Source organism: Trachemys scripta, chromosome 14 (genome assembly GCF_013100865.1).
Source record: "Trachemys scripta elegans isolate TJP31775 chromosome 14, CAS_Tse_1.0, whole genome shotgun sequence".
NCBI lineage: Eukaryota > Metazoa > Chordata > Testudines > Emydidae > Trachemys > Trachemys scripta.
In genome coordinates this window covers 26342790-26358569 of record NC_048311.1, presented here as the reverse complement: position 1 = coordinate 26358569, position 15780 = coordinate 26342790, and the positions used below count along the sequence as shown (strand labels likewise).

The 15780-nt window shown below is 43.8% G+C and overlaps 2 protein-coding genes across 8 annotated transcripts in view; both read right to left on the bottom strand.

The window, feature by feature from the left end:
• The window catches only part of RHOT1 (ras homolog family member T1), a 41674-nt gene extending 41342 nt beyond the window's left edge, over positions 1–332 (bottom strand). For 5 of the 6 annotated variants that reach the window (XM_034789842.1, XM_034789845.1, XM_034789843.1 and 2 more), the window contains exon 1: positions 144–332. In XM_034789842.1, the coding sequence (XP_034645733.1) occupies positions 144–180 (37 nt within the window). In that variant the 5' untranslated portion in view covers positions 181–332. The remainder of the gene's footprint in view (positions 1–143) is intronic. The other variant, XM_034789844.1, reaches the window with a different exon arrangement.
• A 1065-nt stretch (positions 333–1397) lies between these two features.
• Positions 1398–14276, bottom strand: RNF135 (ring finger protein 135). 2 transcript variants are annotated; one of them, XM_034790457.1, is made up of 6 exons: positions 13392–14276; positions 9250–9339; positions 8418–8648; positions 5993–6155; positions 4293–4391; positions 1398–3541 (listed from the first exon to the last, which is right to left on the bottom strand). In XM_034790457.1, the coding sequence occupies exons 1-6, from the start codon at positions 13803–13805 to the stop codon at positions 3006–3008; spliced, it is 1533 nt and encodes a 510-aa protein (XP_034646348.1). In that variant the 5' UTR covers positions 13806–14276; the 3' UTR covers positions 1398–3005. The 2 variants fall into 2 exon arrangements, with proteins under 2 accessions (XP_034646348.1, XP_034646349.1); XM_034790458.1 differs by having other exon boundaries at positions 4293–4382; positions 13392–14275.
• Between the last annotated feature and the right edge of the window lie 1504 nt (positions 14277–15780).

Here is a 15780-nt window from a genome sequence, read left to right as displayed (position 1 = left end):
CCCCCGCCTCCCCTCCCCCCTACACACACCCCTAACCCCCGCCTCCCCTCCCCCGTCCCTCCCCCCACATCCCTCCCCCGTCCCAGCCCCCTCTAACCCCCACCCCCACCTCCCTTCCCCCCACAGCCCCCTCCCCGACTCACGTTCTCCCACCAGCAGGATTCTCACGTCCTTCTTCATCTCCCCACACCCTGGGCCCAGGCTCCGGGTCCCGCTCGCATCAGGGTTCGGGGGGAGGCTGCGGCCTGCCCTTGCCTCCAGCACGCTGCGGCCCCCTCAGCCGGCTCCGTCCTCCGGCCCCCCAGCGGCAGCGGCTACGGCAGGCCGAGGGGGACACGCTAGCGCGAGGAAAGAGCATGAGCGCGCGAGAACGAGCGCGCCCCCTGGCGGTGAGGGGCCTGTACTAGGCGCGGGGCTCTGCTGGCCGGGCCAGGGAGGGGGACAGTGGTGGAGCCTGTGCTGAGTCTGTCTGTCTGTCCATGCTGTGTCAGGTCAGACAGACTCCCCCACAGCAGAGACAGTCTGTCCATGCTGGGGCTGTCTGTGGCATGGGGGTCTGTCTGTCCGTGCTCTGTGTCTCTCTCCACGTTGAGGGTCTCTGTATGTCCGTCCATGTAGCAGACATGTCTATAACATGAGTGTATCTGTGTATGTTGGGCGGCTCTTTCTGCTCTCTCTCCACACTGAGTGAGGGCTGGCGGAGGAGAATTTCAAACACGGGGGACCTGGGCCATTGCTTGCTATCCCTCGGTGCATAGGGGCAGGGAGACCGTCTATGCATCTCGAACCGTCAGGATGCATAGAGGAGTCCTTCTTCTCAGCCGAGTGTGAGGGGCAATACTCCCCACGGTGCCGCCTGTGCACCACAATTTAGCACCACACAAACTGGACCCTGCAGGCGTAAATGTTACATGGACTTTGTTTCCACCTCTGTTTGTGCCCCAATGTTTACCATAGGCCTGGGCGGTAAGGTGTCCTCACATGGTGTTTCTATTTTATAAAGACAAAGAGAAGTATCCGGTAATAAGGTCATTTAGTTACCATAATCAGAAACTTGAATAAAAAGTGCCCGTTAAATACCAACCAGGCATTCACCAGGCAGTTGATCACGTGAAATACAACACACTGACTTGTATTGTGTAACCGTCCCTCATTTTGTATGTGTAACCTAGAAACTAACAGACAAAGCCAGCACTCCTTACGCAGGTGTAAAACTACTGAAGTCAATGAGAGTTTTGCGTGAGAAAAGGCAATAGGTTTAGGTCCCAAGGGCTACATTTTGATTCCATCAAAGTCATTTGGAATTTTGCCATTAGTTTCAATGGGATTGTGATTTGGATTTCAGTAATGAAAGACACAGTCAGATTTTCATATATTTTAATAAAAATATCATCCATATCAATGACACAAAGTAGGTGTAGGTTAGATAAATGTCTATCAGGGATGGTCTAGACAGTATTTGGTCCTGCCATGAGAGCAGGGGACTGGACTCGATGACCTCTCGAGGTCCCTTCCAGTCCTAGAATCTATGAATCTATGAAAGACAGCAAATGAGACATGCAGAAGGTATCTATGAAAAGCCGGAACCAACGTAAAGTGCCCATTTTCAGATTATACAGGAGGGTTATTTTACAAACAATGACAAATTACAGTCTCGGAGCTGCCGCAATCAGCCTGCTTTTGGGAAATTAAAAGTGTCCAAATCCTGTTCAGTATGCTCCCTGCTTTGTTGCTGCTCTTTCTCTCTTTTCCAAGTTGACTTGGGGAAAGAAATATCAGTGTGGTTATGTGCCAGGGCCAACTTGCTTACATGTCAGTCATCCCACGTGCATCATCTCTCACATCCACACAACAGTCCTACATTCCTAGATTCCTGCAAAAACTTATGAATGTGCTTACCTTTAAGCACAAGTGTTGTCCTAATGACTTCAGTCAGTGGGAAGACTTGTGCTTAAAGTTAAGCATATTTGTAAATGTTTATGAGATCAAGGCCGTAAATGCCAATGTTCTGCTTTCCCTAATCGTGCAGAAATCTTCACTGTTGGAAATACACAACTATTGGAGCCTAGATCCTCCATGAAGATCAGAGAGCAAAATTTTACTCTCCGGGCCCTGATCTTGCAAACACTTAGGCACATGTCAATGTACTTTGTACTGCAGCATTTGAATTTTGGAGGGCCCAAAGAAAGGGGAGAGAAAGCAATGGGGAGAAGACAGACTTTTGTTTGAATACTACATCTCTGCACACCTGCAGGACAGGGCAACTCAGCTAGAAGGGACCCAAAATATGCAGAAGTAGGGTGTGGCAGTCACTAGATACACTATAGCATCTGAGATATCATCTCTGAAAGAAGATCACAGAGGAATGTGTGTACCCAGGTATAGAAGTGTAAATGTATGTTAAAGCCTTGCATTTAGATATATGTAACAACAACAAAAGCAGGGAGGTCTCTATGGGAAACACAGGAGATTTATTACTTAATAGCTTTAGAAAAAGTATTCCTAAGTATTCCAAATATTATTAACAATGTTTTTGAGTCTATTAAATGTTTGTGTGCCATGAAAATGTAGGTGCTCTCTCTTTCAAGCTGACTGGGAACTGTTATTAACGGCTACATTCAGGGTTTTACATACAATAGCTCTGAGGTTTGACTCAGCCTAATGCTTTCTGAGAAGACACAATTCTGGCCTGTGCTTGAGCAAAAAGTTAAGCTAAGTTAAGGTGCCGGGAAACAGGGAGTGTAACTGAGTTAAATGTAATACCCCCGGACCCTGCTTTAACAAAGACAGGGCGGATCAGGCAGGATTTGTAACAAGGAGGGGAAGAATAGAGAAAAGCAGAGGAAGAAAACATATCAGCTGTTAATTTCCCACCACGCTAGAGATGGTAGCCCTGCATCATGATATAAAAGCCTCACATCCAAAACATAAAACTCTATAAGAGCTCTATTCTTGCAACCCTGCAATTCACAGCTTAAATCTTCAGTTTCCATAAGAACTGCAGACTAGTCCCTGTTGATATGATTTATAGTTAAGGATCCTTCTTCATCCAAACCATACAGCCAGAAAGCAGGGTAAACAGGATGTCGGATATTGATTTCAAATCTATGCAAGAGTGTTTCTTTATCAGTGAGAGAATAAAATGACAGGTGCTTGTTTGCAAGATCAAGGAAAACGCCAACCTTCAGGGGTCTGTCTTCACTTAATCGGGTTTCCTGGTTCCTGTGCCATGCTGACAACTGTTTATTCTTACCAGTCCATTCCACACACCAGGATAGTTCAGTTCTCCCCAGTTGATCATTTCTACCAATATTTCCATCAGCAACTCCAACAGCCCATCCGCCGCTGTCCTTGGTACTTACTTCCCAGTAATGGCGTCCTTCAGAGAAACTTTGGGAACACATCACTTGGCTGATGCAGAATCTCTTGGGAGTTGGTTCATACGGAGGTGGAAAACGGGATACAATCACTTTCTTATTCTCAGATGTGATCTCCAGGTTACGATGGATTCTTCGGAGATCAAAGGTCACGTTCACTGCCCCTAAAGTAGATAACAGAAAATTTCCTAACCTGAAGGCACCAGGGAGACTGGGCAATGAAACATTTTCAACGAAGGTGAGAAACAGCCGAAACCTGAAGTGCCCTCTGCATACTCCTGGATGTGTACCCCATTAGGGTAACCCAAATGCCAGCTTTCTAGTAGTGATCAGACACTGACGCTTAACAAAATAAAATAATAACTTCATAAATTGCCTGATCCGGCAAATTGCTGAGAACCATTAATTTCCACTGAACTCCCGGGGCCAAATCCAGGGCCCAGTCCTTACTCAAGCAAACTCCACCGACTGGCTGCCAGTACTGAGTAAAAACTCACTAAGGACTCAAGATTTGGCTCACAGACTTCAGTAAAAGCTGAGGGTATCTACCACTTGGACTCTGTCCCCAATCACGGTCTGACAACACAATGATCCCATTAGCAATATAAACGGAATACTTACCACACCCATCAGAATCAGTTACCATATGCTTTTTAGACGGATAAGTTTGAATAGTGGTTAAGCTACAGCTTCAGTACTTTGTATTATGTTGTGAAAATTTCGTCCTTTAAAATAAATCATGTATTGAAAAGTAAACAGCCAGATCCTTAGCTGGTGCAAATGCACATTGCTCCTCTTATGTCAATGAAGCTACAGCAAATCAGAGCAGCTGAGTATCTGGTCCTGTTGGTGAACATTCTAAAATCCTTCATTTTAATGTTGCTACCCAGTGGTTACATTGATTTACATACTTACACTGAGAAAACTGACTAGAAACAACTGGTTCTGGATTGTCAGATGCAGACACCACAGATGCGGAACAGACACTCCTCTCCTGAAGTAAACCTACAGGTTCTGATAAATGTGGAGGGGAAAAAATCTTTCTGTTAGGGGTTTCTTTGAATAAAAGGCAAACAACAGATCTATGAACCAAAATACAGTTGCAATGGCTAATAGCTACAGTACATGTCAAATAGGAAAAAAATAATAGTTGGCATTTTTATAATGCTCTCTGACCTAAATTTCTAGATGAATGTGTATGCAATTACTCATGCAAAGATATTTGTGCAGTTGGTATATATACTTTACATCCACAATTATCAAAACATTTTGCATGCAGCTGCAGTCACTGTACCTATATATGACCAATTAGATGCGTAACAGACCAGTTAGGCATGATATTGTACAAGTAATCACAAATTAACTATCTGTTTTATAGAGGTTCTTATACTGTGCTCATCACATGTGTAATTGCATGAGTATTTCTAAAACATTCAATACTTCCACTCATGGAACTGTCTCTATGATTTGCAGTAACACTGTAACACATATTTGCAAGACTGCCACTTGGAACTCTCTTTATATGTCTGAGTCACTCTCAACATTAGTCTGCACAGTTCTGGTGAAAGTTTTTTTGGCACAAGTGTTTTGGAAACAACTTTGCCTTTATGTTAATACTTTGTACTTCTATTGCTGCCTGCTTAAAATTAAGCATTTGAATAAGTGTTTGCAGAATTGGTACCCCAATCCCCAGAGTATAAGGACTATACTTGAGAGGAGAAGAAGAAAAAATAGAAAGACTACTCATTGGAAACATTCACTAGGGAGGATCTGCTCACAGGTAACCCCCTCTTGGTTACATTATTCTGGTGTTTTCTCATTAATGGGGAAATGAGACTCTTGTTCTGTTTCTTATTGAATTTGAAAAGTTTTTAGGGCAGGGACCTTGTCTTTATTTCTGTTTGTACAACAACTAGCACATTGTGCTTTATAAGTAATAATTTCTACTATAGGCCTGTGGTCCTTAGGTTGAAGTTCTCCTAATCATCTGCTGGGTGGACAGGCCCCCTTCTTAAGCATAAGAACTGTACCCGAGACACGAGCAAACATTGAGCCAAATCCCAAAGTCCTTGCTAAAGCACAACTCTCTGTGAGCAAGAACTTGGGACTTTGGCCCATTCTCAGTAAAGACTCTACTTCTGGTCAGCATTTCTTTTAGGAAAATTGTTTATATTGATATCTAAAGAGTAAACAGAGAATGAAACATAACCGATCTGTTTCTAAATTGCTTCTAGTCCGTTTCACTTTTTGGTTCCCATGGTCCATGGAATAGCACATTATTATTTTGGTCTTCAAAACTGCAAGGGAATTTGGAACACTCCCTCCCCCTCAAAAAACAAAACAAAACAGAGTTTTAAAAAATGCTACAAACACCTCTCTATTTCTATTATACTCAGCAATACTTTTTAAAAACAAATCTTACATTTTGAGCCCAAACTTCCTAGCAGTATCCCTCTAAGTAATATAAGTACAACCCTGCAAACAAGGTGTTGACTTCAAAGGGAGGTGACAGTGCGCAGTCTCCAGGAGTTGCTCAGCAGCACCTTGCAGGATCAAGTCCTGTAACAAGCCAAGAGGTTTCACAACAAAAGAAAACACAAATAAAGTAAATTTACCTTGTGGCAGCTGGGCAGGATATTTCTTCAATATTAACGTTTCCAATTGTTTCTTGAGCTCTTCTACAGCACTTGTGACAACACTAATCTTCGTAGCATCAAGCATAATTTTATTCATTGTTACCGGAGAGCCTATGTACATTTCTCTTTTGGATGATGTATCCTAACAACGACAGAAAAGATGAATGCAAGGGTAGCTCGAGCTAAACAAATGGCAATAATTCCATCAAGAATTTCTGGTGACTTCATAAATCCAGGAGAGGAAAGCACCGGTAAGCTCTCCAGAAATCTTATACTTTACAGAGAGAGTTTTTTTTATAATATTGTGACCAGAGGAGAAGAACCTGAAACCCTGCTGCAAATATTGAAAGATATGTTCTTGATCAAAAATGAAAATAACATATTTTCCCCAACAGAACTCATGCAGGGACTTATCTCTGTAGTCATAGCTTGTTTAAATAAACAACCACCCAACCCCCACAGATCTGATTTCTTTCTCTCTAGACTTTCTTCTCAGATTCTAGAGATCTGGGGGGAGAAATTAGAGTTTTTAAAAACTAATCAGTCTTAGATTAATAGAGTCCAAGGCCAGATGAGACCACTGTGATCATCTAGTAAGACCGCCTGTATAACACATGCCATAGAACTTCCCTGAAAAAAACGAGTAGAGCATATCTTTTAGAAAAATATTCCAAACTTTAAAAAATGTAAAAATTGCCAGTGATAGAGAATTCACCGCAACCCTTGGTATTGTTTCAATGGTTAATCATCCTTATTTCCAGTCTGAATTTATTAGCTTCAACTTCCAGCCATTAGATCTTGTTATACATTTCGCTGCTAGACTGAAGAGCCCATTAGCAAATATCTGTTCCCCACGTAGGTATTTATAAACTGTAATCAAGTCACCGCTTAACCTTCTCTTTGTTAAGCTGAATAGATTGAGCTGCTTGAACCTTTCATTATAAGGCTTGTGTTCTAATACTTTAATCAACCTCGTGGCTCTTCTCTGAACCCTTTCCAATTTTTCAACATCCTTCTTGAATTGTGGACACCAGAACTGGACACAGTATTCCAGCAGCAGTCGCACCAGTGTCAAATACAGAGGTAATATAACTTCTCTACTCCTACTTGAGATTCCCCTGTTTATGCATCCAAGAATTACATTAGCCCGTTAAATAGCATAAGGCCAAGAAATGGTCCCTGCAGAACCCCACTAGAAACACACCCTTTCAGTGATGATTACATTTTTGAGACCTACCGTTAGACAGTTTTTAATCCATTTAATGTGTGCCATGTTAATTTTATATCATTCTAGTTTTGTAAAGAAAATGTTGTGCGGGCCCAGGTAAAATGCCTTACAGAAGTCTAAGTCTATTACATTAGTACTATTATTTGTATCAACCAAACTTGTAATCTCATAAAAAAAAGATGTCAAGTTAGTTTGAAAGGATCTGTCTTCTATAAACCCATGCTGATTTACATTAATTAATTACCCTCCACTAATTCTTTATTAATTGAGTCCCATATTGCCCTCTACATCTTGCCCCACATCAACATCACACCAACAGGCCTATAATTCCCCGGGTCATCCTATTTACCCCTATAAAAGATTGACACATTAGCTTTCTTCCATTTTTTTGGAACCCGCTCCCCCCAGTGTTCCAAGACTGTGAGCTCCTCAGCCTGTTCTTTTAGAACTCTTCAATGCAAGTTATCTAGACCTGCTGATTTAAAAATATCTAACTTTAGCAGCTGTTGTTTAAGATCCTCCTGAGATACTAGTGGAATGGAAAGAGGGTTATCATATGACCTGATTTCATCATCTTTCTTTTTCCCAAATACAGAACAGAAATATTTATTGAACACTTCTGCCTTTTCTGCATTATTATTAATAATTCTACAATTTCCATCTAGTAATGGACCAATACCGTCATTAGGATTCTTTTTGATCCTAATATACTTAAAAAACTCCTTATTGTCCGTGACTCTGCTGGCCAAGAAATGAAAGACTCATGCATTAAGCCACCATATAAACAAGCTTGCCTCCCTCTGCAAAAACACACACCTTTGGTTCTGAATCTGCACCCAGAAGCTGTGTCAACACTAAGTTTTTTTTTCAAATTCCTCACCTGTAAGCTCTCCCAGGTGCCACTCCACCAGTAGCAGCAGCGGTGGGAGCCCTAGTGTAGACCAGCTGCCGGCGCTGTAATTCCTGTGTTGTCTAACCCTGCTCAGAGCAGGTCTAAATGGCATTGTGGTTATAATGGCAGCATCCGATCTACACTACCGCTCCCACTGTTGCTACCCTGGTTGCTCTATACCAGTGAGAGTGCAGCATTGGGAAATCGGGAGAAGAGTACTAGTGCAGATCGTGAAAGTTGCACCTGCTCAGTACACACTCATTGGCCCATAGATTTCTACTTACACTCAGCTGCTCCGTCGCGTTATTTTGCAGCCCGTTTTCCAGCTGGGTTTTGATTTCTGTGAGCGTGTTCACTTTTGCGGCGAGCTGGCTGATCATTTCTTCTATTTTCTGGTGAGCCACTTGTTGCTCTTGCTCAATGACCATCAGTGTGGCTCTCTCTTGTATTTCAAGGTACTGTTTCATGGCACAGAAGTCTTCAGTAATCAAGCCTTTGATCTGAGACACGTATTCCTGAAAGGCAGCAGATGGGGAGTGAGTTCTGTTAGCAACAAGGAGGTGAGGAACATTGGCATCTAAAGCCTGATCTAATCCGCTCTGGCAAGTGACCACTTCATTTCAGCACGATTATTTTTATTCAGAGGAAGACAGTGCTCTTAATAAATACATGTACTTGGCACCATCCTGCATTGGCTGCAATGGGGGTTTTGGGTTGCGCTAGGAATACAGGGTTGAGCTACTGCAAGGACAGCCGTCCTCAGCCATTGTCCGAACACAGAGACTGAGATTCTAGCTCAGTCCCTCGCGCTCAGGGCTGCAAGAGGCACAGATGTATCACATGCAACTCCTCCGAGGGAGGCAAAAGAGGCAAATGGTGTCCATAGGTTTGGCGCGACCACTCTGACCAGCTCCAGAGCACAGTTATAACAGTTGATGCCCTATCCAGCACTCTTCAGAGAAAACCACCAGGGGTGCGGGAGTAAAAGGGGGACTCACAGGTGGATGATGCTGGGCAGACCCCTTGCTCCATGTGGTCCTAAATAAAGGTGGTCATGCATTTCTCAGTGATGGGGAAACGCATAAATGAAGAGGGGTTGATCATGTGTATACGTACATTCATTTCAGTGTTTGCCTGCTTGCTGCTGCTGATGGCATCTTGGACCATTTCAATTTGCTTGGAGACCTCACTTATTTCTAATGTCGCCTTTAAAGTGAAGCATATGAATGTTTATTTATAGAACCCTGGTAGAAAATGTGATAGGATTAGAGGCCATGATGGGAAAAATACCTGTGCCTTGTTAACACTACCTTACTTAGCCCCAGGTCCAGCAAACTATTTAAGCGGCATGTGATTAACTTTAAGCATGACGCTAATCCCATTGAAGTTGATGGAACTACTCACATACTTTAAATTTGTGATGAGTTGAACTGCCTTGTTGGATCAGGGCCAGAGATTGTAGGGACTGTCTTTTCATTGTATTGTGTGTAGGGTGCCTAATGCAATGGGGCCCCAATCTCTGATGAGGGCTTCCTAGATGCTACCACAATGCAAATAATAAATATTCATACTAGCTAATAAAAACTGTATCTTTCACTGCTCTTATCCTCATGGAGCTGCACCTGTGTGAACGAGACACCGGATTTCCGTTGCTGTAAATACACCCCAAACATCCATCCATACCGAGCTTCTTTGACGAGCCAGCCAACAAGGTTCCAGTTGTGGGAATGGTTTTGTAATGTGGTCATTTGTCTACTGGGAAAGTAACTGAAACCAGTAAATTCCATGCCGGCCACCAACTAACCGTCAGACATTAACAATACTAATCTAGGGCTCAGTCCAGCAAGGCACTGAACACTCTGTCCCCTATCCAGAAAAACATGTACTTAAATCTGAGCCTGTGAGCAGTCCCAGTGAAGTCAGATAAGATCTCCAAGCTCATATGGCAGGACCTCTCTGCAGCCTTTGACACAAGGTACTACATGACACAGCAAGAGTAGACGGCCCAGCAGTATAGTCTTTCTAGCCAACCCTCTCCAGCAGAACTCAGAGTACTGCTGGATAGCTGCTCCTTTTCTCCTCAGGCCCCCACCTGTGGCGGGTCCCATACCCCTGGTGGTACGCAGAGATCTTCCGGGGGGGTCCATCACCTCATTTAAATATTTGCCTAGTTTTACAACAGGCTACATAAAAAGCACTAGCAAAATCAGTACAAACTACAATTTCATACAGACAATGACTTGTTTATACTGCTCTGTATACACTGAAATGTAAGGACAATATTTATACTCCAATTGATTTATTTTATAATGATATGGTAAAAAATGAGAAAGGAAGCCATTTGTCAGTAATAGTGCGCTGTGACACGGTTGTACTTTTATGTCTGATTTTGTAAGCAAGTCGTTTTAAAGTGAGGTGAAACTTGGGGTACACAAGACCAATCAGACTCCTGAAAGGGGGACAGTAGTCTGGAAAGGTGGAGACCCACAGCCATAGGGCTCCTGACGATCCCTGCTTCTCTCCAGGCTCTAGAGGAGAGGGCTGGGAGAGCCAGGGAGAGACGGTGGAATTAAAACAACAAAGAGTCTGGTTGCACCTTAAAGACTAACAGATTTATTTGGGCATAAGCTTTCGTGAGTAAAAACCTCACTTCTTCGGATGCATAGAGTGAAAGTTACAGATGCAGGCATTATATACAGACACATGGAGAGCAGGGAGTTACTTCACAAGTGGCGAACCAGTGTTGACAAGGCCAATTCAATCAGGGTGGATGTAATCCACTCCCAATAATAGATGAGGAGGTGTCAATTCCAGGAGAGGAAAAGCTGCTTCTGTAGTGAGCCAGCCACTCCCAATCCCTATTCAAGCCCAGATTAATGGTGTTGAATTTGCAAATGAATTTTAGTTCTGCTGTTTCTCTTTGAAGTCTGTTTCTGAAGTTTTTTTGTTCAATGACAGTAACTTTTAAATCTGTGATAGAATGACCAGGGAGATTGAAGTGTTCACTTACTGGCTTGTGTATGTTACCATTCCTGATGTCCGATTTGTGTCCATTTATTCTTTTGCGGAGGGACTGTCCGGTTTGGCCAATGTACATGGCAGAGGGGCATTGCTGGCACATGATGGCATATATGACATTAGTGGATGTGCAGGTGAATGAGCCCCTGATGGTGTGGCTGATGTGGTTGGGTCCTCTGATGCTGTTGCCAGAGTAGATATGGGGACAGAGTAGGCAACGAGGTTTGCTACAGGGATAGGTTCCTGGGTTGGTGTTTCTGTGGTGTGGTGTGTAGTTGCTGGTGAGTATTTGCTTCAGGTTGGGGGGTTGTCTGTAAGCAAGGACTGGCCTGCCTCCCAAGGTCTGTGAGAGTGAGGGATCATTTTCCAGGATAGGTTGTAGGTCGTGGATAATGCGCTGGAGAGGTTTTAGCTGGGGGCTGCATGTGATGGCCAGTGGTGTTCTGTTTCCGTCTTGCTCTGTACCCAGAAATCACCTACTACAGGACAGGCCCAACAAGGACAATAACAATAACTCCTCATCTATTATTGGGAGTGGACTACATCCACCCTGATTGAATTGGCCTTGTCAACACTGGTTCGCCACTTGTGAAGTAACTCCCTGCTCTCCATGTGTCTGTATATAATGCCTGCATCTGTAGCTTTCACTCTATGCATCCGAAGAAGTGAGGTTTTTACTCACGAAAGCTTATGCCCAAATAAATCTGTTAGTCTTTAAGGTGCCACCAGACTCCTTGTTGTTTTTGTAGATACAGACTAACACGGCTACCCCCTGATACGGTGGAATTAGTTAGCCCAGCCTAACTGAGCCTCTCTTGTCAGAGCTGCAGAATTGTAATGTGGGTGCAATTCACACCATGAAGGCACTGCAGACACAAATTAGTTACTTAGTGTCTAGAGCCCCTAAATTTCACCTGCCGTTATTTGGTCCCACAAAGTAAATAATATTTGTTTAAATTAAGAAATGGAAGAGCAACTGCAGGGAGGATTACAACAAAAGTCGATCCAAAAATACAATATACCCAGTATTAATCATGCTGGACAAAACTACCTGCGCTACACCGAGTTTTTAATCAGTATACTGGTCCTGGAGGGATTAAGGTATTTTTCTTGTCTTTGCTATTTTAGTTGGACTGTTTGCTGTTTGGGGAGGGGCACTGTGGGTGTCTATACACAGCCTAGTGCAGGGGTCTCTGATCCTTGCTCAAGCCTCTAGGGGCAACTGTGACACAGATCAGTAATAATTTAGTTTTTAAAAGAAATAAAGTGCAAAATAATAAATGACATTAAAATAACTTTAAGGCTGAAAACTGAAAGACAAGAAGGGCAGGAAATGCAGATGTCGCGGCAACATTAACTCCTTCTGCCCATTGAATACGTGGAGTGGTTTTGATTATCTACAGGAGGGGTTCCCAACCTTTGTCTTTGAGGCCCCTGAACATGCTATAAAAACTCCATGGCCCACCTGTCCCACAACTGTTTTTCTGCACATAAAACCCAGGGCCGGCATTAGGGGGTAGCGAGCAGGGCAATTGCCCTGGGCCCCACCCCACAGGGGGTCCCCCAGAACTAAGCTACTCAGGCTTCAGCTCTGCGTGGTGGGGTTCAGGGCAGCGGGGCTTTGGCTTTCTGCCCTGGTGTGCCCATCACTGGGATATCTAGATGCCAGGCAGTCAAGTATTATTATTAAGGCGGTTATACCTTTGCACCTCAATTACACCTGGGCAGCCCCGTTGTCTTTCCATTGACTTCAATGGGCTTTGGATCAGGCCCTCCGGCCATTAGTCATTACCAGAAATAAATGCTGCTTTAGGAAAAGTAATCTGCCTTCCTGTTTCCCTTACATCTGCCCACTAACGTTATTGTCATGGTGATGCCGGAAAGCGAACACAAAGCAGTCAGAAAATGCAAAATGAATGTTGTGAGAGCAATGTTAACCTGTTGGCAAAGACCCACTCCAACTCTCTTCTCACAACCCCAGGGGAATATATCCTGAATTATGGCCCAGTCCTGCAAGGTACTTACTGAACACCCTCATCTCCCAACTGACGTCAGGCCCTATAGCTCTTACAAGTGCTAGGTATTATTCATTAATTATTATTATTTATTTAAATATGCAGCACACAATAAATACCCTGTTCTCCCATGCTCTCCCGTCCGGGGGAAGCCCAGCTGGAGAATTCCGAACCCAGGATTCACTGGCTTCTTGATCATCTTCACAAAAGAGTTTCAATACTTACTTCCTGGTATTTCTCTGCCTTGCTCTCCTCTCCCTGTTTGTCGGCAGTTCTGTTCAGGCACTGGACCATTTCCACCATGTTGGCCAGCTGCCTGTTTGAGATTAAGTTTTCCTGCTGAAAGCTCTTCCTACAATGAGGACAACGGACGTCGGTTCCGGTATCTTTGCAGTGCTGGGTGATACAGGCTCGGCAGAAGCTGTGGGCACATTTTGTGATTATTATTGGGTCTTTAAAATACTCCAGGCAAAGAGAACAAGTCGCTTCGTCCTGGAGATTTTTGACAGGATTAGCAGCAGCTGCCATGGCCCCCAGGAGAGAGAAAAGACGTGAACTTTCAGTTTCTTTTATGCTTATGAAAAATTGTCCACCAGTGAGCTCAGAGGAGGAGGAGCCCTCTATTCTCTTTCCACTCATCTGTTACATAGGAGTCCAACCCCAGGTCGAAATTCTGCCTTGCCAAACATTTGCCATTGTATAATCTGTTAGTCTTCAAGGTGCCACCAGACTCCTTGTTGTTTTTGTAGATACAGACTAACACGACTATCCCCTGATACTTGTATAATCTAAATCATTAGATCTATAATAATATTTATAAGGATTTGTCCGTAGAGATGGGCTCCAATCACAAAGGCAGATCAGGATCTCAAACCTCTCCAAGTTTGGGGCAGTACAGATCTGGGATCTGGTTTTGGCTGAAAATACGCTTTTCCATGAGATGCCTCCCTCCTTCCGAGTTCGTTTTGGATGTTTGGCTCAATGTCATGCATTGAACACACAAAGCCTGGCTGCCCAGGACTCAGTGTTAGCAACCAGAGATCTGGCTGAAATTAATCATTACACGCTTAAGAGTCTCATTATACAAGAAGCCTCTTCAAGGGCAAGTGAACCGAAATAGAACTGTTCAGAAAAATGTCTCCTTAAAGGTATCGTATACATTTTCAGCCTGGTCAGCCGTTCTCCCATTCCTTGTCCTCTGCCGCTCTCTTGTGGCCATTTCATTTCACACACAATCAGCCTGATTCTGAAAGCATCTGAACATCTGCAACTTCTGTGGAAGGCAGCAGCAAACCCTTAACCAGCACTACAGGGAATCCTCCATTCTTCTTGTTAAAGACAGGTTGAAAAGAGCAGTTCAGTATTTACAATGTACTGAAAAAGACAAGCAGGATAAAGTAAATAAAAAGCAATAGACAAAAATAAAACAAACGGATGGATGGGAATCAAGAGATAAAGCTCTAGACATACAAATAAATGGGGCCAGATTCTGATCCCCTTGCTCACACTGATGGGGCCTACTCCACAAGTGATCCCAGCGGACCACAGAGGCTGCGCTGGGCCAGGGATGGAGTCATGACCTTAGCAATTGGCACTATGGAGGATTCTGGGCTGCTGAACAGTCCTGAAGTAGCTCTAGGAGGTTGACCAATGGGATGACTTGTGGAGTATGGTGCCACTCCACACAAGTATCAGAATCTTGTCCAGAGAAAGCAAATAGGACAAGCATGTCTCAGTAAGCATGTCCTTTTCACAATGAAGCCCCAAACTATGATTTAAGTTAGAGAGGGATCTGAGCCACACAGGTTATGTCTACACGGAAGGGGTGATTGCAGGTCCGGTGGCATACCCACACTAGCTTTAATCTGTACAAGACCACCCAGTCCCCTAGGTGTGTACTCACATTGCTAGCCCAGACTGAAGCCGATGCTGCTGTGTCTCCATTGCTATTTTTAGCTGTGCTAGCTAGATTAAAGCTAGCCCAGGGATAACTACACATGCTGCAATCACACCTCCAATTGCAGTGTAGACATAGCCTAAGTTCAGTACGTGACCCAAACTGCCCCAAAGTTCTGGGGAGCTCTGGTCGGGGGATTTGGTTCAGACTTAACTTTATTTTGAACAGAGAAATTAAACCAGCCATGCAAAACTTTTTGAGGCGCAACAAAATGTTTATTGAAGCTCAAAATGCCTTCATTCGTTTTCTGAGAGCGAATTGCCTGGTTTTATGACAAAACTCATATGACAGCTGGTGACACAGCAGATCTTTGGCCCCCAGCAACCATCAGCTGCAGCGTGGACCATAATTCTCGTGGGTCTGCATAGTTGGTAGCGAATGAGACTTTCCTGGGTGAAATTCTACAGCCTGGGTTATTCAGGGGGTCAGACTAGATGATGTAGTGGTTCCTTCTGGCCTTAAATCAATGAATCATTGTTTTATGGTTTGGCTTCACAGTGTTTAATTTGGATAAACTCGGAGCAAAAATCCAGGGACATAAAATCGTGTGGCTCAAAACCGAGCTAGGGCCTGAAACACCATTCGAGTCAACCGGGAGCTGTGCTATTGATTTCACCGGACACAGGATTAGCCTGTTAAAAGATTTTTGAATAAGAG